Raw genomic sequence first — 23,378 nt, 5'->3', positions numbered from 1 at the left:
CTTCTTTGTAGTGGGAAAATTGGTGCTTCCAGGGCTAGTAAGGGCGGGATACTCCACGATCGCGATCTCCGATCATGCTCCACGTTATATGGATGTGAGGTTGGAGACAGCCGTGCCCAACGCCCCTCATGGAGGTTGGACACGGCCCTCCAGGCCGACTAGGCTTTTTGCGCAAAAACATCACAGGCCATAGACGAGTACAATACTAACAACCAGACCGGGGAGGGGGGAGAAACAGAGTACTCAGCCAAGCCCAACAAAGGAACCAAGCGGCACGGGGGGGGGGGAGGCAGGAAGGGAAAAAGGGCAAAAGGAAAATCGATGGGGAGCAAAAGGTTGGGGAACACAGTCACCATGGCAACGCTGTAAGAATAAAAGAAGGGGAAACTGTGATGTATTTGTGTAAATAGTCAAAACCGATCTTAGTGTAAATAGTACCAATTTTACTTCTTGTATATTCTCTTGTTTAACTTCCACACTTTGTTCATATTTATATCTGTTTTGTATTCCAAAAACTCAATAAAAAACATTTTCAAAAAAGGTTAATTTTAATAAATACAAAACCAAACCACAATACTTAACAGACAGTGGATCAGTCTGTTCTCTCTGGATCACCAGCTCTCCACCTCCGGGTGTGAGCGGTGCTGTCTCTTGTTCTGTTGCCTGAAGTCTATCTTGCGCACCGAGCTCCAGGGAATTGTAGCTCATTAACCCTTTCTAGCAGTTGCTTCTTTACGCATGGTCAGTTATATCCTGCAGTTCTGATTAGCTGAAGCAGCACATGATTAGTCCCTGATGAGTTAAATGGTGCACGATCAATGTCTGATTGGTCTCTGAAGGATGTTGGTCACCTTACTGATCTAACTTCCCAGTAACGCAGTCATCTGCGGCACGGTGGCACAGTGGTTAACACTGCTACCTCACAGCTCCAGGAGCCCGGGATCAATTCCGGCCTCGGATAACTGTCTGTGTGGAGTTCGCATTTTCTCCCAGAGTCTGCGTGGGTTCCCTCCAGGTACTCCAGTTTCCTGCCAAAGTCCAAAGATGTGCAGGTTAGGTGGATTGGCCATGCTAAATTACCCCTTAGTGTCCAAAAAAGTTAGGTAGGGTTATGGGGACATGGTGGAGGCATGGGCTTAAGTAGGGTGCTCTTTCCAAGGGTCGGTGCAAACTCGATGGGCCGAAAAACCTCCTTCTCCACTGTGGGCATTCTATGAATTTGCTGATGTCACTTCCCCATTAATTTGGTCACCTTGCTGATGTCACTTCCCATTCACTCAATCACCTTGCTGATGTCACTTACCATTAACTCAGTCACCTTGCTGATGTCAATTCCCTCTGATTTGGTTACCCAGGATCTTAGTCACTTGTGGTAACATCCTTTTCTTTATTGCTGTCCCCTGCTGTTTAATTAATTTTATAGCTTTACCGCTAAGATAACAAGGCACCACAAGGTACCAACATACATGTAATAAGAGGATGTGTGGTGTCACTTCCTCATGGTTGATGTTTGTCACCTCATCGTCCCAACTGATACCATCAAATTCCTACAGTGCCGGAGCCCATTCAGCCCATCAAATCTGCACTGATCCTCTGAAAGAGCACCCTACCTAGGCCCACTCCCCCGCCCCATCTCCTTAACCTCACCTAACTAACATTTCATTGGACATTAAGGTGCAATTTAGCACGGCCAATCCACCTGACCTGCACACCTTTAAACTGTGGCAGGAAACTGGAGAACCCGGAGGAAACCCACACACACCAGGGGGGGGAAAGTGCAAACTCCAAACAATCACCCAAGGCGGGAATTGAACCCGGGTCTCTGGTGCTGTGAGGTAGCAGTGCTAACCACTGTGCCAACATGCTGAGATGATACATCTCGGGTGCTGTGTAATATCTCGGTGATTGCCAATGACTGAAGCAAGTTACTTAAATACAAATAACTAAAAGTACAAGAGATTCACAAACTTAAACTAATACAGCAATTACTATAGAACGTAGAAAATAAATCCATAAAGGTGATTGGTGTGAAGTTCAAGTAGCAAGATACACATTACAAAATACCTTTTCTATTCATAAATTACACATTCATAAGAAATAAAAGTCACAGAAACTACATAACTACCACACCATTGCAGGAACTGATAATAAAACTAATGCAGAATGTCTTTGAAAGAAAGTGACTATTTTGCTTTAAGTTAAAAAGTGAATACAATTTAAGACATATAATTTCTCCAGCATTGACACAATTAAACTACAAGAAACATCACATGTATTCCCTAACAGAGAGAGACAAATGTATTTATTTTAGATCTATCTGTAGTGGGGGGGAAACACTATTTACTGTCCAGGATAAAATAAATGTCCTTCATCGGCTTTTGTGGATAATTTCAGTCAAGGAGGAGTTCACTTGAAGGCTGAGACTCACATGGAGCGGTACCATATTGAGTGAACTGATTTATACACTTTGTTTCAATGATAACTGAACATAACTAAAACAAAACTATTTTTACTAAACATGGACTTTCCTACAATATTATGATCACTGTTACCTCGATGCTCCATCACAATGTGTTTATTGATTAATCCTGTCTCACTGAACATTGAGGTCTTGGATAGACAGTTCCCTGGTTAGCTCTAGAAGGAGCTGCTCTAAGAAATTCTCCCCAAAAATCTTTACTAACCATGTTCCAGGCTGTCTTCGCCAATCTGATTCTCCCAATCTACATTTGATTAAAGTCACCCATTAATTAAAGCCTTATTTATCCTTTCCTATACACTCTACCGAGAGTGTAATTACTGTTAGGAGGGCCATTTACTACTCCCACAAGAGAATTCAAAACCATTACTATCTCTTATCTCGACACAAACCGATTTGACACAATAATACTTCAGGCGCAGGTGGTCTCTCAGTACTAAAATGCCATCCTTAATTAACAGGAGCCACTTTGAGTCACATCTTCCCAGGTTCCTACCGTTCCAATATGTCAAATACCCTTCAATATTCAGAACCCAGCCTTGGTTACCTTTCGACCAAGTCTCTCTAATGTCTATCAGGACACACACATTTATCTCTATCCACGCTGACCATTCATCCATTTTTTTTTTACAAATGCTGAGCACATTTTCAATTCATTTTCAGGGTTCAATAATCCAATAGGGATTTCACGAGAAACTCTTTACCCAGCGAGTGGTGAGAATGTGGAACCCACAGTGTGTGTTTGAGGTGAACAGCATGAATACATTGAAGGGAAAACGAGATACATACATGAGGGAGAAAGGAATAGAAGGATATGCTGATGGGGGAGATGAAGAGGGCTGGGTGGAGGCTCATGTGGAGCATAAATACTGACAGAGACCAATTGAGCCGACTGGTCTGGCCCTGTGCTGTCGACTCAATGGAACAGAAACAAACTTATTTATTTTAGATCCAACTGTAGTGGGGGGAAACACTGTTTATTATTCTTAAATGTCCTTCATCAGCTTCTGAGGATTATTTCAGTGGAAATGTGCTCCCCCAGGCTCAAGGGGCATTAGCCCACTTGAAGCACAAATCGTGAGACCGACCATAATATACCCATTGCAGGGCAGCACGGTGGCGCAGTGGTTGCACTGCTGCCTCACAACGCCGAGGACCCGGGTTTGATCCTGGCCCCGGGCCATTGTCTGTGTGGAGTTTGCACATTTTCCCCGTGTCAGCGTGGGTCTCACCCCCACAACCCAAAAAGCTGTGCAGGATGGATGAATTGGCCACACTAAATTGCCCCTTAATTGGAAAAGAATTGGGTAATCTTAAATGTTTTTCAAAGATAAATATACCCTTTGTACAGAACCTTGGTTAGGCTGCAGCTGGAGAACTGAGCACAGTTTTACTGCCCTTACCTTGGGAAAGATATTATTTCCAGAGAGGGAGTGTAATAAAGGTTCACCAGACTTGTTCTGGGTTTGGCAGGACTATCCTATGAAGAGAGATTGGGGAAACTGGGCCTCTTTTCTCTTGAGTTTCAAGGAATGAGAGGGGATTTCATTGAAACTTACAAAATCCATAAAGGAATAGACAGAGGAGATGTTTCACCTGGTTGGGGAGTCTAGACCCTGGGACATAAGTTCAAAATAAGGGAGAAGCCACTTTGGATCGGTCTCGGAGGAGACATTTCTTTACTCAGAGGGTTGTGAATCTCTGGAATTCTCTACCCCAGAGGGCTGTGGGAGCTCAGTCACTGAGTGTGTTTAAAGCAGAGACTGACAGATTTCTAAATCCCAATAACACAAAGGGACATGGGGATAGTGTGGGGGAAAAGACATTGAAGTGGATGATCAGCCATGATCGTATTGAATGGTGGAGCAGGCTCGACGGGCTGAATGGCCAAGTCCTGCTCCTATGTTCCAATGATACAAAGATAGATAGGAAAGTAAATTGTGAAGAGGACATAAGGAGGTTACAAAGAGATATAGATACGTTACGTGAGGGGGAAAAGATCTGCCATATGAGTATAATGTAGGAAAATGTGAAATTGTCCATGTTGGCCAGAAGAATAAAAAAGCTTATTATCTAAATAGTGAGAAATTGCAGAGCTCTGAGATCCAGAGGGATCTGGGTGTCCAGGAGCATGAATCACAAAAGGCGAGTATACAGGTACAGCAAATAATTAGGAAAGCTAATAGAATGTTATTATTTATTGTGAGGGGAATTTAATACAAAAGTAGGGACGTTATGCTTCAGTTATACAGGACATTGGTGAGAGCACATCTGGAGCACTGTGTACAGTATTGCTCTCATTTAAGGAGTTATGTAAATGTGTTGGAAGCAGTTCAGAGAAGGTTTACTGGACTCATTCCTGGAATTGGAGACTGGTCTTATGAGGAATGGTGGACAGGCTGGGCTTGTGTCCGATCGAGTTTAGGTGACTCGATTGAACCCTATAAAATCATGAGGGGCCTTGACAGGGAGGGAGGCAGAAGACGGGAAATTATGGGTTAGTTAGCCTGACTTCGGTCATTGGTAAGATTTTAGAATCCATTATTAAAGATGAGATCGCGAAGCACTTGGAAGTGCAAGTTAAAATAGGACTGAGTCAGCACGGCTTTGTCAAGGGGAGGTCATGTCTGACAAATCTGTTAAGAGTTCTTTGATTAGGTAACAAGGAATTTAGACAAAGTAGAACCAATGGATGTGATTTATTTAGATTTCCATAAGGTCTTCAACAAGGTGCCACAAAGGAAACTGTTAAATAAGCTAAGAGCCAATTGGGTTCAGGGTAAGATCGTGGCATGGATAGAGGATTGCCTGACTGGCAGAAGGCAGAGAGTGGGGATAAAAGGGTCTTTTTCATGATGACAGGCGGTGACTAGTGCTGTGCCTCAGGGGTCAGTTCTGGGACCTCAACTTTTCCCAAATACATTAATGATCTGGAAGAAGGAACTTAAGGCATGTTGCTAAGTTTGCAGATGATACAAAGATCAGGAGAGGGACAGGTAGTATTGAGGAAGCAGGGCGGCTGCAGAAGGACTTGGACAGGCTAGGAGAGTGGGCAAATAAGTGGCAGATGGAATGCAATGTGGAAAATTGTGAGGTGATGCACTTTGGAAGGAAAAATGGAGGCATAGACTATTTTCTAAATGGGGAAATGCTCAGGAAATCAGAAGCACAAAGGGACTTGGGAGTCCTTGCTCAAGATTCTCTTGAAGTTAACATGCAGGTTCAGTCGGCAGTTTGTGCAATGTTAGCATTTATGTCGAGAGGGCTAGAATACAAGACCAGGGATGTACTCCTAAGGCTATATAAAGCTCTGGTCAGACCCCATGTGGAGTATTGTGAGCAGTTTTGGGCCCTGTATCTAAGGAAGGATGTGCTGGCCTTGGAAAGGGTCCAGAGGAGGTTCACAAGAATGATCCCTGGAATGAAGAGCTTGTCGTATGATGAACGGTTGAGGACTCTGGGTCTGTACTCGTTGGAGTTTAGAAGGATGAGGGGAGATCTTATTGAAACTTACAGGGTACTGTGTGACCTGGATAGAGTGGACGTGGAGAGGATGTTTCCACTTGTAGGAAAAACTAGAACCAGAGGACATCATCTCAGACTAAAGGGACAATCCTTTAAAACAGAGATGAGGAGGAATTTCTTCAGCCAGAGGGTGGTGAATCTGTGGAACTCTTTGCTGCCGAAAGCTGTGGAGGCCAAATCACTGAGTATCTTTAAGACAGAGATAGATCAGTTCTTGATTAATAAGGGGATCAGGGGTTATGGGGGGAAAGCAGGAGAATGGGGATGAGAAAAGTATCAGCCATGATTGAATGGCGGAGCAGACTCGAAGGGCCGAGTGGCCTAATTCTGCTCCTATGTCTTATGGTCTTATGAATTTCCTCTTAACAAACAAACAAAGAACAAAGAAATGTACAGCACAGGAACAGGCCCTTCGGCCCTCCAAGCCCGCGCCGACCATACTGCCCGACTAAACTACAATCTTCTACACTTCCTGGGTCCGTATCCTTCTATTCCCATCCTATTCATATATTTGTCAAGATGCCCCTTAAATGTCCCTATCGTCCCTGCTTCCACTACCTCCTCCGGTAACGAGTTCCAGGCACCCACTACCCTCTGCGTAAAAAACTTGCCTCGTACATCTACTCTAAACCTTGCCCCTCTCACCTTAAACCTATGCCCCCTAGTAATTGACCCCTCTACCCTGGGGAAAAGCCTCTGACTATCCACTCTGTCTATGCCCCTCATAATTTTGTATACCTCTATCAGGTCGCCCCTCAACCTCCTTCGTTCCAGAGAGAACAAACCGAGTTTATTCAATCGCTCCTCATAGCTTATGCCCTCCATACCAGGCAACATTCTGGTAAATCTCTTCTGCACCCTCTCCAAAGCCTCCACATCCTTCTGGTAGTGTGGCGACCAGAATTGAACACTATACTCCAAGTGTGGCCTAACTAAGGTTCTATACAGCTGCAACATGACTTGCCAATTCTTATTCTCAATGCCCCGGCCAATGAAGGCAAGCATGCCGTATGCCTTCTTGACTACCTTCTCCACCTGTGTTGCCCCTTTCAATGACCTGTGGACCTGTACTCCTAGATCTCTTTGACTTTCAATACTCGAAATACTCTCTTGTGGGAGAATCTAGAAATTGGAGTCACTTTAAAAGTAATAACTTGCCCATTTCTCTCAGAGGGTCGCGAGTGTTTGCAACTCTCTTCCTCAAAGGGCAGTGGAAGCAGTCTTTAAATATTTGGAAGGCAGAGCTGGAGAGATTCTTGATAAGCAAGGGGGTGAGAGGTTATCGGAGGGTCGGCAGGAATGTGGAGTTGAAGTTACAATCAGATCAGCCATGAACCTATTGAATGGTGGAGCAGGCTCGAGGGGCCGAGTGGCCTACTCCTGCTCCTAATTCATATTCTATCACATCCTTTAATAATAATAATCTTTATTATTGTTACAAATAGGCTTACATTAACTCTGCAATGATGTTACTGTGAAAATTTCCGAGTCGCCACATTCCAGCCTGTTCGAGTACACAGAGGAAGGATTCAGAATGTCCAATTCACCTAACAACACGTCTTTCAGGACTTGTGGGAGAATCCGGAGCACCCGGAGGAAACCCACGCAGACACAGGGGAGAACGTGCAGACTCTGCACAGACAGTGACCCAAGCCCGGAATTGAACCTGGGACCCTGGTGCTGTGAAGCAACAGTGCTAATCACTGTGCCACGTTGCCGCGCCATTAATAGATTGTGGCATTTTCCCACCTTCTGATGTCAGGCTAATGGGTCTGTGGTTCCTCATTTTCTCTCTCCCTCCTTAAATAGTGGGGTTACATTTACCACCTTCCAATCTGCATTCCAGAATCTATAGAATTTTGAAAGATGATCACCAATGTATCCACCATCTCTACAGCCGCCTCTTTCAACACTCTGTGATGTAGAGCATCAGCTTTTGGGGATTTATAACTTTCAACCTCTTAATTTCTTCAGAACTACTTTTTCACAATTATTAATCTTTTTCAGTTCCTCCTGCTCACTACATCCTTGGTTCTCCAGTGTTTTGGGGACAATTTCTGTATCTGACTGTGAAGACAGACACATTGTTTAGTTTCTCTGCCATTTCCTTATTCCCCATTATAAACTCTCCTGTCTCTGTCTGGAATGGACCCACATTGGTCTTTGCGAATCATTTCCTTTTCACATTCCTATCGGAGCTTTTCCAGTCGGTTTTTATGTTTATCTTCAGTTTGCTCTCATATTCTACTTTCGCTTTATCAGTTTCTTGGTCTTCCTTTGCTGAATTCTAAACCAAGTTCCCAGTCCTCAGGCTTACTACTATTTTGGCCACTTTATGAGTCTCTTCCTTTGATCTAATGGAATCTTTAACTTTTCTTGTTAGACACGTTTGCATCACTTTTTCTGTTGGATTTTTGTTCCCTGAAGGAATCTATATTTGGTGTAGATATGTGAAATGAGAGTTGCTAAAGTCCCAGAGGACCACAGGCTGATCTCCCTTTTGAGAGAGAGTGCGAGATAACTGGTGATTTAACCTGAGGGTAACCACACCTCAGGCGAGGGGCAATGTTGCGAAGGTGGACCCTTCATGGATAACCTCAGCCAGTACGACAGCTGTACCCCTGCTATCATGAATCAATCATACAGCCAACTGAGCTAACTGACGCCCTGTAGATAAATAACAATTGCTTAAATATTAGCTATTGCCAGTCTCCAATCATACCATTTAATGTGGTTTCCCAGCCCACCTCAGACAACTTGCCCCCCCCATACCCTGATAGTTTTCTTCTGTGAGAAACACCCAGAGAAATTAAACAGAAAAAACATGTAACCACCAGGGCCCATCTTCATGGCAATGTGGCAGGACTTGGGGGGCATCCAAACAGAAATGCAAACTAAATATCTTCTAACTTCCAAACACCCCTTCACTCTGTGATCCTTGTGAAATTTAAAACAAGGTAGTCGCAACAAGGCTCGCAGAGCATCAGCCCACTGGAGACAAAGCCGTGAGACTGCCAAGTCCAACAGAAAGAAACCTGCGACCCTCCCCATTGACCAACAGTTAGAATGAACAAAATGCAGTCCTGGATGTAATTGAGAGCAGAAACATTAACAGCAGAATCCAACCCTGTAATTAACTGGGAACTTGTTGGTGTCTCAACAGGTGCAATGAATCATGTAATCCCTTCCCACACTGAGAGGTGAACGGACTCTACCCAGCATGAACTCGCCGGCGTCTCTGCAGGTGGGATGGATCACTAATTACCTTCCCCTACTCAGAACACGTGATTGCCTTCTCCCCATTGTGAACTCGCTGGTGTCCCCGCAGGTTCGATGAATCACTGAATCCCTTCCCACACTGGGAGCAGGTGAACGGCCTCTCCCCAGTGTGAATTTGCTGGTGTCTCAGCAGGCTGGATAACTGAGTGAATCCCTTCCCACACTGAGAGCAGGTGAATGGCTTGTCCCCAGTGTGAATTCGCTGGTGTTTCTTCAGGTCCGGTAACCGAGGGAATCCCTTCCCACACTGAGGGCAGGTGAACGGCCTCTCCCCAGTGTGAACTCGCTTATGTGCCCACAGGGAGGATGAATCACTGAATCCCTTCCCACACTGGGAGCAGATGAATGGCCTCTCCCCTGTGTGAACTCGCTGGTGTGTCTTCAGGCTGGATAACTGAGTGAATGCTTTCCCACATTGAGAGCATCTAAAAGGCTTCTCCCCACTGTGAACTCGCTGGTGTCTCTTCAGGGTGGATAAGCAAGGAAATTCCTTCCCACACTGAAAGCAGGTGAACGGCCTCTCCCCAGTGTGAACTCGCTGGTGTGACTTCAGGCTGGATAACTGACGGAATCCCTTCCCACACTGAGAGCAGGTGAACGGCCTCTCCCCAGTGTGAAACCGCTGGTGTGACTTCAGGCTGGATAACTGAGTGAATGCTTTCCCACATTGAGCGCAGGAGAATGGCCTCTCCCCAGTGTGAACTGGCTGGTGTTTCTTCAGGTTGGAGAACTGAGTAAATCCTTTCCCACACACAGAGCAGGTGAACGGCCTCTCCCCAGTGTGAAAGCGTCGATGACTCTCCAGCCGAGATGGGAATCCGTATTCCTTCCCACAGTCCCCACATTTCCACGGTTTCCTCATGTTTTGCATCTCCTCGTGTCTCTCCATGTTGGACATGAAGTCTCGTCCACACACAGAACACGTGTATGGTCTCTCACCGCTGTGAATGGTGTGATGTTTTTTTCAGGCTGTGTAACTGGTTAAAGCTCTTTCCACAGTCAGTGCTCTGGAACACTCTCACTCGGGTGCGTGTGTCTCGGTGCTTTTCCAGTCACACTGATGTTTAAAATGTTTTGATGCCGACAGATCGGGTAAACAATTCTCCTTCTAGATTCAAAGGCCGATGATATTCAGATCCCAAGGTATCGAGTGACTCTGTAAGACCGAGACGTGACAATTGAGATCTTTGATGAATTCCTCCTTTTGTAATATCTGTAAAAGGAGTTTACAAAAGTCAACACTCAGTCCAGGATAGAAATTCAGAACAGATAATTCTAATTTCTTTGGACCATTCTTTGTTCTCTCATTCTCCAATACCTCGGCTCCAATACCACAAGACCATAAGACATAGAAGCAGAATTAGGGCACTCGGCCAATCGACTCTGCTCCACCATTCTATCATGGCTGATACTTTTCTCATCCCCATTCTCCTGCCTTCTGCCCATAACCCTTAACCCCCTTATTAATCAAGAACCTAGCTACCTCTTTCTTAAAGACACTCAGTGATTTGGCCTCCACAGCCCTCTGCGGCAAAGAGTTCCACTGATTCACCACCCACTGGCTGAAGAAATTCCTCCTCATCTGTTTTAAAGTACAGTAAGAAGTCTTACATCACCAGGTTAAAGTCCAACAGGTTTGTTTCGATGTCACTAGCTTTCGGAGCGCTGCTCCTTCCTCAGGTGAATGAAGAGGTATGTTCCAGAAACGTACCACTGTTTTAAAGGATCGTTCCTTGAGACTGAGATTGTCTAATTTTAGAACAATCCCTTGTTCTAGTTTTTCTTACAAGTGGAAACACCCTCTCCACGTCCACTCTATCCAGGCCCCGCAGTGTCCTGTGAGTTTCAATAAGATTCCCCCTCATCCTTCTAAACTCCAATGTATACAGATCCAGAGTCCTCAACCGTTCCTCATACGACAAGCTCTTCATTCCAGGGATCCTTCTTGTGAACCTCCTCTGGACCCTTTCCAAGGTCAGCACATCCTTCCTTAGATACGGGTCCCTAAACTGCTCACAATACTTCAAATGGGGTCTGACCAGAGCCTTATACACCTATTCCCCATACCTAGTCTCCAGGGAGTGGACTCGGAGGGACGGAGTTTCGGAGCTGCGAGTACAGAAACCTTATCTCGGGGATTCACAGCCGAGTCTCCAGGGAGCGGACTCGGAGGGGCAGGGTATCGGAGCAGTGACTGTCGGAAGGATGAGCTGGCTGACCACTGCACGCTGGTATAGGAGGCCATTCAAGCAGGGGGGGGGGGGGGGGGGGGGGGGGTGGTAGTTAGTTGTCGGGGATTCTATAATTAGGGGAACTGATAACATCCTTTGGAAGCAGGACCGAGAGTCCCACTTGGTATGTTGCCTGCCCGGTGCCAGGGTGAGGGGCATCTCTAACTGGCTTGAAAGGATATTGGAGAGGGAGGGGGAGGATCCAGTTGTTGTGGTCCACATTGGGACAAACAACATTGGCAAGACTCGGAAAGAGGACCTGTTTGGGAATATCAGGAACGAGGAACAAAATTAAAGAACAGGTCCCCTGGATTATCTCTGGATTATTCCCCGAGCCACGTGCAAATTGGCATAGAGATGAGAAAATTAGGGAAGTAAACACGTGGCTAAAGGAGTGGTGTGGGAAAGAAGGGTTCCATTACAGGGGGGATCTGCACCGTTGGGACGGTCTCCACCTGAACCGATCTGGGACCAGTGTCCTCATGGAAAGGATAAATAGAGAGGTAGTCAGGAACCTAACGTCAGGAACTGCAGCTAATGACAAAACTACAAGTAGTATACTGGTTAAAACAAAAGTGAAAAGTAACAAACAAGCAAATAACAAACAAGCAAATAACAAACAAGCAAATAACAAAGAAGCAAATAACAAAGAAGCAGTGCTGAGGGAGCGGTCAGGGGGAACAGCCCGATTAAGGTTCTATAGACAAATGCACGGAGTGTAAGGAATAAACTAGACGAGCTGCAGGCGCAAATGCAAGTTGAAGATTATGATGTTGTCGCTATTACAGAGACTTGGCTGGGACAGGACTGGGAACTAAATATACCGGTTATAAAGTTTACAGAGAATATGGCAGAGGGGGTGGATCAGCCTTACTGATCAGAAATACTATCACCTCAATGGTGAGGGAGGAAACAGTGAGGGGAAAGCATCCAGTGGAGACAACAGGGGTGGAACTGAGGAAGAAAACAATCTCAAACTGTAATGGGTGTTGTGTATCGACCCCCTGGTGGCAGTTCTGAGGTGCTAGATTGTATAAAGGCAGAAATGAAGCAAGTGTGTAGCAAAGGTAGAGTAGTATTAATGGGGGATTATAACTGACACACAGATTGGGAGAGGCAGACAAGCACCTATCAGAAAGGGAGTGAATTTCTGGAATGTGTCCGGGATAGTTTCTGGGTCCTCGGTGCCGGGAGATGGCAGTGCTAACCACTGCACCACCCTGCTGCCCCCTCTTCTGCCCATCTAGCAAGCCCATCTATATTGTCCTGTAATCTAAGGCCTTGTTCCTCACCATTTACCACACCACAAATTTTTGTGTCAGCTGTGAACTTCCTAATTATATCCCCTACATTCACATCCAGATCATTAATGTGTACTACAAACAACAAGTGACCCAGCACTGATCCCTGCAGAACACCGCTGGGCACAGGCTTCCAGGCACAAAAACAACCTTCAAACATCACCCTCTGCCTCCTACGACTGAGCCAGTTTGGGATCCAATTTGCCAAATTGCCCTGAATCCCCTGGGCTCTTACCTTCTGCATCAGCCTCCCATGTCAGAGTTTGTGAAAAGCCTTACTAAACTCCATGTCGACTACATCAATGCACTATCCACATCTACAGCCTAGTCACTTCCTCAAAAAAGTCAATCAAATTTGTAAGACATGCTCTCCCTTTTTTAATCTTTGCCTCTCCAAGTGGAGATTAATTCTGTCCCTCAGAATGTTTTCCAGTAGTTTCCCTGGCAGTGAAGATACTCACTGGCTTGTAATTTCCTGGTTTGTTCCTATTTGCTTTCTTGAATAATGGCACCACATTAGCTGTCTTCCAGTCCCCCGGCCACCCCTCCTGTGGCCAGAGAAGATTTGAAAATTGTCAGAGCCTCTCCTTCCTTGCCTTCCACAGCAGCCTGGAATACATCTCACTTGGCCCTGGGGATTTATTCGCTTTCAGACCTGGTAAAACTGTTCATACCTTCTTCCTCTCAATGTTAAGTTGTTCAAGCAAATCACAATGTGCCTCTGTGATTTCTATACCTACATCATCCTTCTCTGTAGTGAACACAGATGCAAAGTGCTCATTTGAAACCTCACCTGTATCTTCCAGTTCCATGCACACATCCTATCCTGGCCAACCTCCTGCCCCAAATATAAAACATTGTTGGATTTTCCTTTATTCTACCCGTCAGTGCTTTTCCATGCTCCCTCTTTGCTCTCCTAATTCCTTTCTAAAGTAATCCTTTACACTTTCTATGTTTCTCTGAGACTTATGCTTTGAGCCCTCGGTATCTGTGATAAGACTCGTCTTTAATTCCTTATCCAACCCTGGATATCCCTTGACATCCAGGGTTCCCTGGACTTATTGCTCCCACCCTTCACTATCATGGGAACATAGAATCATAGAATTTACAGAGTAGGAGGAGGCCATTTGGCCCATCGAGTCTACACCAGCCCTTGGAAAGAGCACCCCACTGAGGCCCACACCTCAACCCTATCCCCGTAACCCCACCTAACCTATTTGGACACTAAGGGCAATTTAGCATGGCCAATCCACCTAACCTGCACATCTTTTGACTGTGGGAGGAAACCCACGCAGACACGGGGAGAACGTGCAGACTCCACACAGACAGTGACCCAAGTCGGGAATCAAACCTGGGACCCTGGAACTGTGAAGCAAAGCGCTGTGCTACTGTTCCGCCATGTGTGCTCCCTATTTCCTTTTTGAATGAATCCCACTGCTCTAATGTAGATTTTTCGACAAGTGGCTGCTCCCAGTTGATTTTGTACAGATTCTGTCTTATGTTTTAAAAATTTGCCCTCTCCATTCTGTAACGTATGAGACCCCAACCTCAAATTCAGTTGTTTCAATTTCATTGGCTTGCTCCTCCTGGGCTTTCCATGAGCGAATTAAATTTATCCATTTCAAGTTGACTATGTTGTTAGTCAGATTGCCAATATATTAACGACCTAGATGACGGGACTGGGGGCATTCTGGCTAAGTTTGCCTATGATACAAAGATATGTGGAGGAGCAGGTAGTATGGAGGAGGTGGGGAGGCTGCAGAAAGATTTAGACAGTTTAGGAGAGTGGTCCAAGAAATGGCTGATGAAATTCAACGTGGGCAAGTGCGAGGTCTTGCACTTTGGAAAAAAGAATAGAGGCATGGACTATTTTCTAAACGGTGACAAAATTCATAATGCTGAAGTGCAAAGGGACTTGGGAGTCCTAGTCCAGGATTCTCTAAAGGCAAACTTGCAGGTTGAGTCCGTAATTAAGAAAGCAAATGCAATGTTGTCATTTATCTCAAGAGGCTTGGAATATAAAAGCAGGGATGTACTTCTGAAGCTCTATAAAGCATTAGTTAGGCCCCATTTAGAATACTGTGAGCAATTTTGGGCCCCACACCTCAGGAAGGACATACTGGCACTGGAGCGGGTCCAGCGGAGATTCACACGGATGATCCCAGGAATGGTAGGCCTAACATACGATGAACGTCTGAGGATCCTGGGATTATATGCATTGGAGTTTAGGAGGTTGAGGGGAGATCTAATAGAAACTTACAAGATAATGAATGGCTTAGATAGGGTGGACATCGGGAAGTTGTTTCCATTAGCAGGGGAGACTAGGACCCGGGGGCACAGCCTTAGAATAAAAGGGAGTCACTTTAGAACAGATGAGGAGAAATTTCTTCAGCCAGAGAATGGTGGGTCTGTGGAATTCATTGCCATAGAGGGCGATGGAGGCTGGGACGTTGAGTGTCTTTAAGACAGAAGTTGTTAAATTCTTGATTTCTCGAGGAATTAAGGGCTATGGAGAGAGAGCGGGTAAATGGAGTTGAAATCAGCCATGATTGAATGGTGGAGTGGGCTCGATGGGCCGAATGGCCTTACTTCCGCTCCTATGTCTTATGGTCTTAATACTTTGGGATGTGTGAGCTGCATTGTTATCCTCCTGTTTTTATAGAATCTAACCCTCTTTCCCCACTCACTGTGTGAACATGTTGACTGGTTGTTGAATTGCTGACATTTGACCTGGAGGCTGTGCTCCCTCAGATATCCTGTTCTGAATGAATTCTCAATGTCTGGTTGTATTTCTGCGGCAATATCTCTTGTTCTCGGGGCCCATTTCCCGCCAGTTTTTCTGCTGCTTTCATTGTTTGAAAAATGATGAAAACAAAAGTAATAAAAATATTGACATTTGCGGGTGTCTGGCGGGAGGTGCGCGGCTTCCCTTCCGACAGGGAGCCGCTTCAGCTCTTTCCGTGCAGCCTGGTCAAGCTGCCGAGAGCCTCGGGACTCACTGCTCGGTGTCGCCGGTCGGTGCTGCGGGTCTGACGGGAGAACAACCCAGTCAGTGACCTTCCCCTTCCCCCCCCCCCCGGCCGGGACTGCGCATGTGCGGCGGAGAGCCCACCCCCTGACCTTCCGGCTGACGTATTGACCAATGAAAGGAATTGGAGGCCCGGAAGAACTTTGGCCCTCCAGCCAATCAGCGCGCGGGCTTTGTGTAAATGATGATTGAGCTTCACGCAATAGAAACGTCCTCCTGTCTCCAACATCTGTGAGTAAAACACTTTATTTTCTCCCCCTTTCCATTTCTTTTCTCATTCTCACCTTCATTTGGTGACTTACAGCAACTGAAGGGAAAGGAAGTGAATCCAGGGCGTTTCCAGACTCTGGAAAGGTTGGCCCAGGTCTCTCTCTCTCTCTCTCTCTGAAAGACATTGACATCCTTTGCTCCCTCAACTTGACATGGGGAGAACGTGCAGACGCCGCACAGACAGTGGGACCAGGCTTTTGGGCCGAACCTCTGGGTGGTTCCAATGTGCTTGGCCCGGCGGTCGCTTGAAAGGTCTCCTGTCCCCGACCCACACTTGGGCTGATGTGTTTATGTCACAAAGGCCCCTGGGTTATGGTTGTAGCTCTGCCTCCCTCATCCAGGTAGATTGTACTCGGGTCAGGCCTGAGGGAATGAGCTGCAGATCCATTGGCCTCCTGTAGGGTTAGAACCTGGGGAAATGATGCTGAGGTAGAGGGACCAATTATCTCATCGAATGGTTCAGCAGGCTTGATGGGCCAAATGCAGCTCCTATTTGTTCTGTCTTGAAGCGCATGATAGCATAGTAATTAGCACTGTTGCTTCACAGCTCCAGAGTCCCAGGTTTGATTCCCACTTGCGTCACTGGCTGTACAGAGTCTGCACGTTCTCCCTGTGTCTCCGTGGGGTTCCTCCAGGTGTTCCGGTTTCCTCCCACAAGTCCTGAAAGACATGCTGTTAGGTGTAATGAAAATTGCTTCTTGTCACAAGTAGACTTCAAATGAAGTTACTGTGAAAAGCCCCTAGTCGCTACGTTCCAGCACCTGTTCAGAGAGGCTGGTATGGGAATTGAACCTGCGCTGCTGGCCTTATTCTGCTTGACAAGCCAGCTCTTTAGCCCACTGTGCTAAATCAGCGTGTCAGTAATTTGGACATTCTGAATTCTCTCTCTGTCTACCCGAACAGGCGCCGGAATGTGGCTACTCAGGGATTTTCACAGTTATTTCATTGCAATGTTAATGTAAGCCTACTTGTGACAATAAAGATTATTACTATTATAAAGCAATGAGCATGGATCTGGCAAACAGCCTGAATCAGCACCTTCAGGAAAATTGGGAGGGTGAATATTAAAAATAGCAGAGTGAGAATGGAGGGAGAGTGTGTGGGATGGAGATTTACAACTTTTAGGAACATAGGAACTGGAGTAGGCCATTCAGCCCTTGGAGCCTGTCCCGTTATTCAATGTGATCATGGCTAATCTGTGACCTAACTCTATATACCTGCCTTTGGCCCATATCCGTTAATATCTTTGATTTACAAAAATTTATCTATCTCATTTAAAATTAACAACTGATCTAACTTCAAATGAAGTTTGTGGGAGAGAGTTCAAAACTTCTACAACTCTTTGAGTGAAGAAGTTCTTCCCAACATCTCTCTTGAACGGTCTCGCCCTCATTTTTAGACTATGGCCCTTAGGTTTAGAATCTCCAACCAGGGGCATCCGGTGGTGACCATGGAGTGAGTGGTCACACATTTGGTGGTTCCCACTCAAGACATTTTTTTGTGTGGTCTTTTTCTGCCAGAAGGGCTTGTTATTTGAAGGCAATAGGTACAGGAGTGCCCAGGGAAGGTAATACTCCTCTGGTGTGGTTGGTGGATGGCTCTGTGGACAAGGACTGGTGCAAAAAAGAAAGAGCAGTGGGAGCAGGAGAGTCTATGTGGTGTGCCACAGGAAAAGATGGTTGAGGACAAGGGAGGCATTTGCCTGCCCAGCGGTCGACGGAGCAGTTGGTAGAATTTCTGAACAAGTTCCTATAACAGAGGAAAGAGGCCCTGGAAGACCTGGCCAATGTGGTAGAATCGCTGAGATCTGGGATCGAGCGAGTTAAACAAAGGCTGAAGTCCCAGGGCCAGGCAATCCAGAAAGTGGAGACGGCGGTGGGGGAAGCACGAGGAGCAGTTGGCCTCGTTGATGGCAGAAGTGGGAGTGATGCTGGAGAGTTTGAAGAGGATGAGGGAGAAAGTGGAGGATCTGAAGAATCACTCCAGCCAGCAAATTTAAGGAATACCTGAAGGCATTGAAGGTGCGGAGGCCGCTTTGTGTGTGACAAGGATTCTGGAGAACATGATGGGGGATAGGGCCTTCGAATGGCCTCTGGTGGTGGACCGAGTGCACAGGCCATAAGGACGGGGCCACAGGCAGTCGTGCCACCGAGGGCAATGCTGGTACAGTTGCACCGCTTTCTGGTCAAGGAAAAGATCCTTTAATGGGTGAGGCAGACCAGAAAATGTACCTGGCAAGGGACTGAGCTGCGGGTGCACCAGGACCTGAACGCGGAGTTGGGGAAGGGGAAGGCCGGGTTTAATCGGATTAAGGCTGCCGTCTTTGAAAAGGGGGTGAAGTTTGGTGTATTATACCTGGCCCACCTGTGGGTGACTTTCCAAGAACGAGAGCTTTATTTCGACATGCCAGAGGAGGAGATAGAATTTATGAGAGGCTATGGACTGAGAGGAATGCGAGGACATTGAACTTTGGAGGAGTTGTGAGTGGTTTCTGAAGTGTCTGGGGGTGGGTATTCTGGGGCAGGTCTTGGCAGGAAGGCAGTGATTTTGTTGCTCTTTAGGGGTCGACAGGTGAGATGGTCGGGGGGGAGGGGAATTGGAGGGAGTCAGGGTGGTTGGAGGCTTTGGGCGGGGGCTGCCATGCTAGCTGGGCAGACCAGTTAATAGGAGTGAAGTAGGGGGATGGCGTGGGAAGGGGGGGACGGTGTTTTATTTTGGGGGGGGGGGGAGGGTGGAGTGTTGCTGCCATGGGTGTGGTTGGTTTGCTGCAGTTGGGAAGGAATCGATGGCGGTGACATCCGACGGCCTGGAGGGGCACGTGATATGGGCTGGGGACTGGCCCAAAAAAGGAATATGGTTGATCGGAAGGGGGCGGGGAGCCTCCCGACTTTCCTGGTCATGTGGAACGTGAGGGGGTTGAATGGGCCGGTTAAACGGTCGCGTGTGTCCATGCGTTTGAGCAGTCTGAAGGCGGACGTGGCTTTTTTTGCAGGAGACGCACCTGAAACTTTGGACCAGACAAGACTGAGGAAAGAGTGGGTGGAGCAGATGTTCCATTCGGGTCTGGATATGAAGACGAGAGGGGTGGCAGTATTGGTTAATAAGAGGTTTGTGTTCGAGGTGGGGAGTATTGTAGACAATCCGGGAGGGGGGGTGGTGGGCCGAGGGGGTTTATGGAGGGAGGGAGGGGAGGGGAGGGGGGACCTCTGGAGGTTTTGGAGGCCGAGAGCGACGGAGGTTTTATACTTCTCCCATGTGCACTGGGTATACACCGGATTGACTGGGGTGAGGGCTGCTATTTGGGGCTACGTGGAGCTGAAAGACACGGGGAAGGTCACAGCCACCATGCTGTGGGAGGCACTTAAGGCCGTAGTCAGGGGGGAGTTTGTATCAATTCAGGCGCACAGGGAGAAAATGGAGCGGGAGGAGAGGGCAAGGCTGGTGGATGAGATTTTGCGGGTGGACAGGAGATATTCGGAGGCACCGGAGGCAGGTCTGTTGAAGGAGAGGCAGAGGCTGCAGTTGGAGTTTGGGCTAGTTTCCACGGGGAAGGCAATGGGACCATTGCGGAGAGCCAGAGGGGCAGTGTATGATTACGGGGAAAAGGAGAGCAGGATGTTGGCCCATCAGCTGAGAAAGCGGTAGGCGGTGAGGGAGATTGGTAGAGTGAGGGATGATAAGGATCAGGTGGTGAATGGGGTGTTTGAGGCTTTTGAGAGGAGGCTCTATGAGTCGGAGCCCCCAACTGGAGAGGAGGGGATGCGGCGGTTCCTGGATGGTTTCGAGTTTCCCAAAGTGGAGGAGGGGCTGGTTCAGGGATGGGGGCCCCAATTGGGCTGAGGGAGGTGATGGATGGTATGGGGGCGATGCAGGCAGGGCTGAGGGAGGTGATGGATGGTGTGGGGGCGATGCAGGCAGGGCTGAGGGAGGTGATGAATGGTATGGGGGCGATGCAGGCAGGGCTGAGGGAGGTGATGTATGGTATGGGGGTGATGTAGGCAGGGCTGAGGGTGGTGATGGATGGTGTGGGGGTGATGCAGGCAGGGCTGAGGGAGGTGATGGATGGTGTGGGGGTGATGCAGGCAGGGCTGAGGGAGGTGATGGATGGTGTGGGGGTGATGCAGGCAGGGCTGGGGGAGGTGGTGGATGGTGTGGGGGTGGTGCAGGCAGGGCTGAGGGAGGTGATGGATGGTATGGGGGCGATGCAGGCAGGGCTGAGGGAGGTGATGGATGGTATGGGGGTGATGCAGGCAGGGCTGAGGGAGGTGATGGATGGTATGGGGGCGATGCAGGCAGGGCTGAGGGAGGTGATGGATGGTATGGGGGCGATGCAGGCAGGGCTGAGGGAGGTGATGGATGGTATGGGGGCGATGCAGGCAGGGCTGAGGGAGGTGATGGATGGTATGGGGGTGATGCAGGCAGGGCTGAGGGAGATATTGGATGGTATGGGGGCGATGCAGGTAGGGAAGTCCCCGGGGCTGGATGGGTTCCTGATGATGGTGTATAATGAAGCGTGGGGGAATTCCCCTGACATTGTCGCAGGCTTCCAGCTCTCTGATTTTAAAGAGGGACAAGAACCCGGAGTAGTGTGGGTCATACCGCCCGATATCATTTTTGAATGTAGATGCCAAGGTAGTGACGAAGATGTTGGCCTCACAAATTGAGGACTGTGTACCGGGGGTGATGGGACGAGGCAGGGGTGTCCGCGCTCTCCATTGCCATTCCCCTTCGACCCGTTATATATTTCAGACTCGGTGGGCAGCACCGGAGGCATCATGGAAAATGTGGGAAAGAGAGACTACAGCTTCAAATTCCTAGGTGTGCACGTCACCAACAATCTGTCCTGGTCCACCAACGTCGACGCTACGACCAAGAAAGCACAACAGCGCCTATACTTTCTCAGGAAACTAAGGAAATTCAGCATGTCCACATTAACTCTTACCAACTTTTACAGATGCACCATAGAAAGCATCCTATCTGGCTGCATCACAGACTGGCCTGGCAACTGCTCGGTCCAAGACCGTAAGAAACTACAGAGAATCGTGAACACTGCCCAGTCCATCACAGAAACCCACCTCCCATCCATTGACTCTGTCTGCACCTCCCGCTGCTTTGGGATAGCGGGCAGCATAATCAAAGACCCCTCCCATCCGGCTTATTCACACTTCCAACTTCTTCCATCGGGCAAGAGATACAAAAGTCTGAGAACACGCACTAATACGTCCAAAGACGTGCAGGTTAGGTGGATTGGCCATGACAAATTGCTCTTAAGTGACCAAAAAGGTTCGGAGTTATTGGTTACGGGGATGGTGTGGAAGTGAGGGCTCAAGTGGTTTGGTGTAGACTCGATGTGCCGAATGGCCTCATTCTGCACTGTATGTTCTATGTTCTAACAGATTCAAAAACATCTTCTTCTCCGCTGTTACCAGACTCCTAAACGACCCTCTTATGGACTGACCTGATCTCATCACACATCTCCTCCACTGAGTAGTGCTGCACTCCTGTATGCTTCACCCGGTGCCTGTGTCTATGTATTTACATTGTGTATTGATGTTTCCCCTGTGTATTCTCATGTATGGAATGATCTGTCAGAACTGTACGCAGATCAATACGTTTCACTGTATCTCGGTACACGTGACAAAAAACAAATCCAATCCTCACCATTGAAGTGATAGTATTTCTAATCAGTAAGGCTACTCCACCCCCTCTGCCATATTCTCTGTCCCTCCTGTAAACTTATAACCAGTACATTTGGTACCCAGTCCAGACCATCCTGCTACTTGTTTTTGAAACTGTGTTGAGCACTGTCCCAGGTTCGATTCCCTGTTGGGTCGTGGTACGTGCGTAGTCTGCACATTCTCCCCATGCGCGTGGGGTACCTCCGGGTGTTCTGGTTTCCTCCCACAGTCCAAAGACGTACAGGTTGGGTGGATTGGCCATGATAAACTGCCCTTAGTGACCAAAAAGGTTAGGAGGGGTTACTGGGTTACGGGGATAGGGTGGAAGTGAGGACATAAGTGGGTCGGTGCAGACTCGATGGGCTGAATGGCCTTCGTCTGCACTGTATGTTCTATATACAGGTAAAATGATAATGAAATGACCTACAAAACAAGTTATAGAAACATGAAAAATGCCCATACAAATACAAACAGAGGGAAAACGAAAAAACAAATACACGAATACACATTCAAGTAAATACAGTAATTCCAGTTACTGGTGCTAACAAGTAGGAGTACCAGAGGGTCCTCTAATTTGGTGCTATTTGGGGGGCCCGTGTCACAAACATGGGTCCCAAGTCCCGATGTGTGGTTATTTTGGCTTCCCACCTACGGAATTGGACTGTGAGGATGATGAGGTACATTAGTGTGAACAGGATCAGGATTGCAGCCAGGGGTAAAATGAGGTGAATGGTCGAGTGTAACTGAACATCTGAGTCCAAAACCTCATCCCACCACATGGTGGCTCCACTTGTCTTAATCTGCCTTGTTACCTCCTGGGTTAATCGGATCACTTTAGTGAAGTTTTTGTGTGTAAAAGCCAATTTTAACCGACTCTCGTGCACTTCCTCAGGTCGGGGGTTTAATTTATTGTCTCGTGCTGACTTTAGTCCTGTCCTGATCTCACCTAGGGCGAAATGACCCTCGAGGAGTGTCCCGGGGCACTTTTGTCCAAGTTCTAATCCTTTTTCGAGGCTATAAGCAAGACATCCAATTTCAGGACACCCATTATTTGAAAATCCCCACCAATCCCCTTTTGTGGTGACACTCAGACAGCATTCATTCGAGGTCCTCTTTGGCTTTTGGTAAATAAACCTCTGATTATTGAAATGAAAATCGCTTATTGTCACAAGTAGGCTTCAATGGAGTTACTGTGAAAAGCCCCTAGACGCCACATTCCGGCGCCTGTTCGGGGAATTGAACCATGCAGCTGGCCTGCTTGGTCTGCTTTAAAAGCCAGCGATTTAGCCCAGTGTGCTAAACACCAGAACATAATACTCTTATCCGGGTGTGTCCATTGCCCACCGTCCTCACATTCCCCTGCGTCAGATGGAGAAAACCAGATAGCCGGGGTATAAAAGGTTCACAATGTCCTGCGTTTTGAGTCAGATGATGAGAATACCAGGTTTCATCCTGTGTCGTCGTCCGTTGGTGCCCTGGGGAGATCAATCATCATTTTTGTTATTATCTGTTGCTTAATCTCTGCATTTTATAGTGTCACAATGTGTAAACCCCCCTTTCTTTTTGTTCTTATTTCAAAGAAAACAA

General features: G+C 47.4%; 1 protein-coding gene across 4 annotated transcripts; it reads right to left on the bottom strand.

Moving 5' to 3' along the window:
- Window positions 1-529: 529 nt before the first annotated feature.
- Window positions 530-18,449, bottom strand: LOC140420449 (uncharacterized). 4 transcript variants are annotated; one of them, XM_072504458.1, is made up of 2 exons: window positions 15,936-18,449; window positions 530-10,496 (listed from the first exon to the last, which is right to left on the bottom strand). In XM_072504458.1, exon 2 carries the CDS (start codon window positions 10,179-10,181, stop codon window positions 9,276-9,278), a length of 906 nt encoding a protein of 301 aa, XP_072360559.1. In that variant the 5' UTR covers window positions 10,182-10,496; window positions 15,936-18,449; the 3' UTR covers window positions 530-9,275. The 4 variants fall into 4 exon arrangements, with proteins under 4 accessions (XP_072360559.1, XP_072360556.1, XP_072360557.1 ...); XM_072504455.1 differs by lacking the exon at window positions 15,936-18,449 and adding an exon at window positions 15,503-15,880; XM_072504456.1 differs by lacking the exon at window positions 15,936-18,449 and adding an exon at window positions 15,710-15,880.
- Window positions 18,450-23,378: the final 4,929 nt, after the last annotated feature.

Source organism: Scyliorhinus torazame, chromosome 5, assembly GCF_047496885.1.
Source record: "Scyliorhinus torazame isolate Kashiwa2021f chromosome 5, sScyTor2.1, whole genome shotgun sequence".
NCBI lineage: Eukaryota > Metazoa > Chordata > Chondrichthyes > Carcharhiniformes > Scyliorhinidae > Scyliorhinus > Scyliorhinus torazame.
This window is presented reverse-complemented; position numbering and strand designations above follow the sequence as displayed.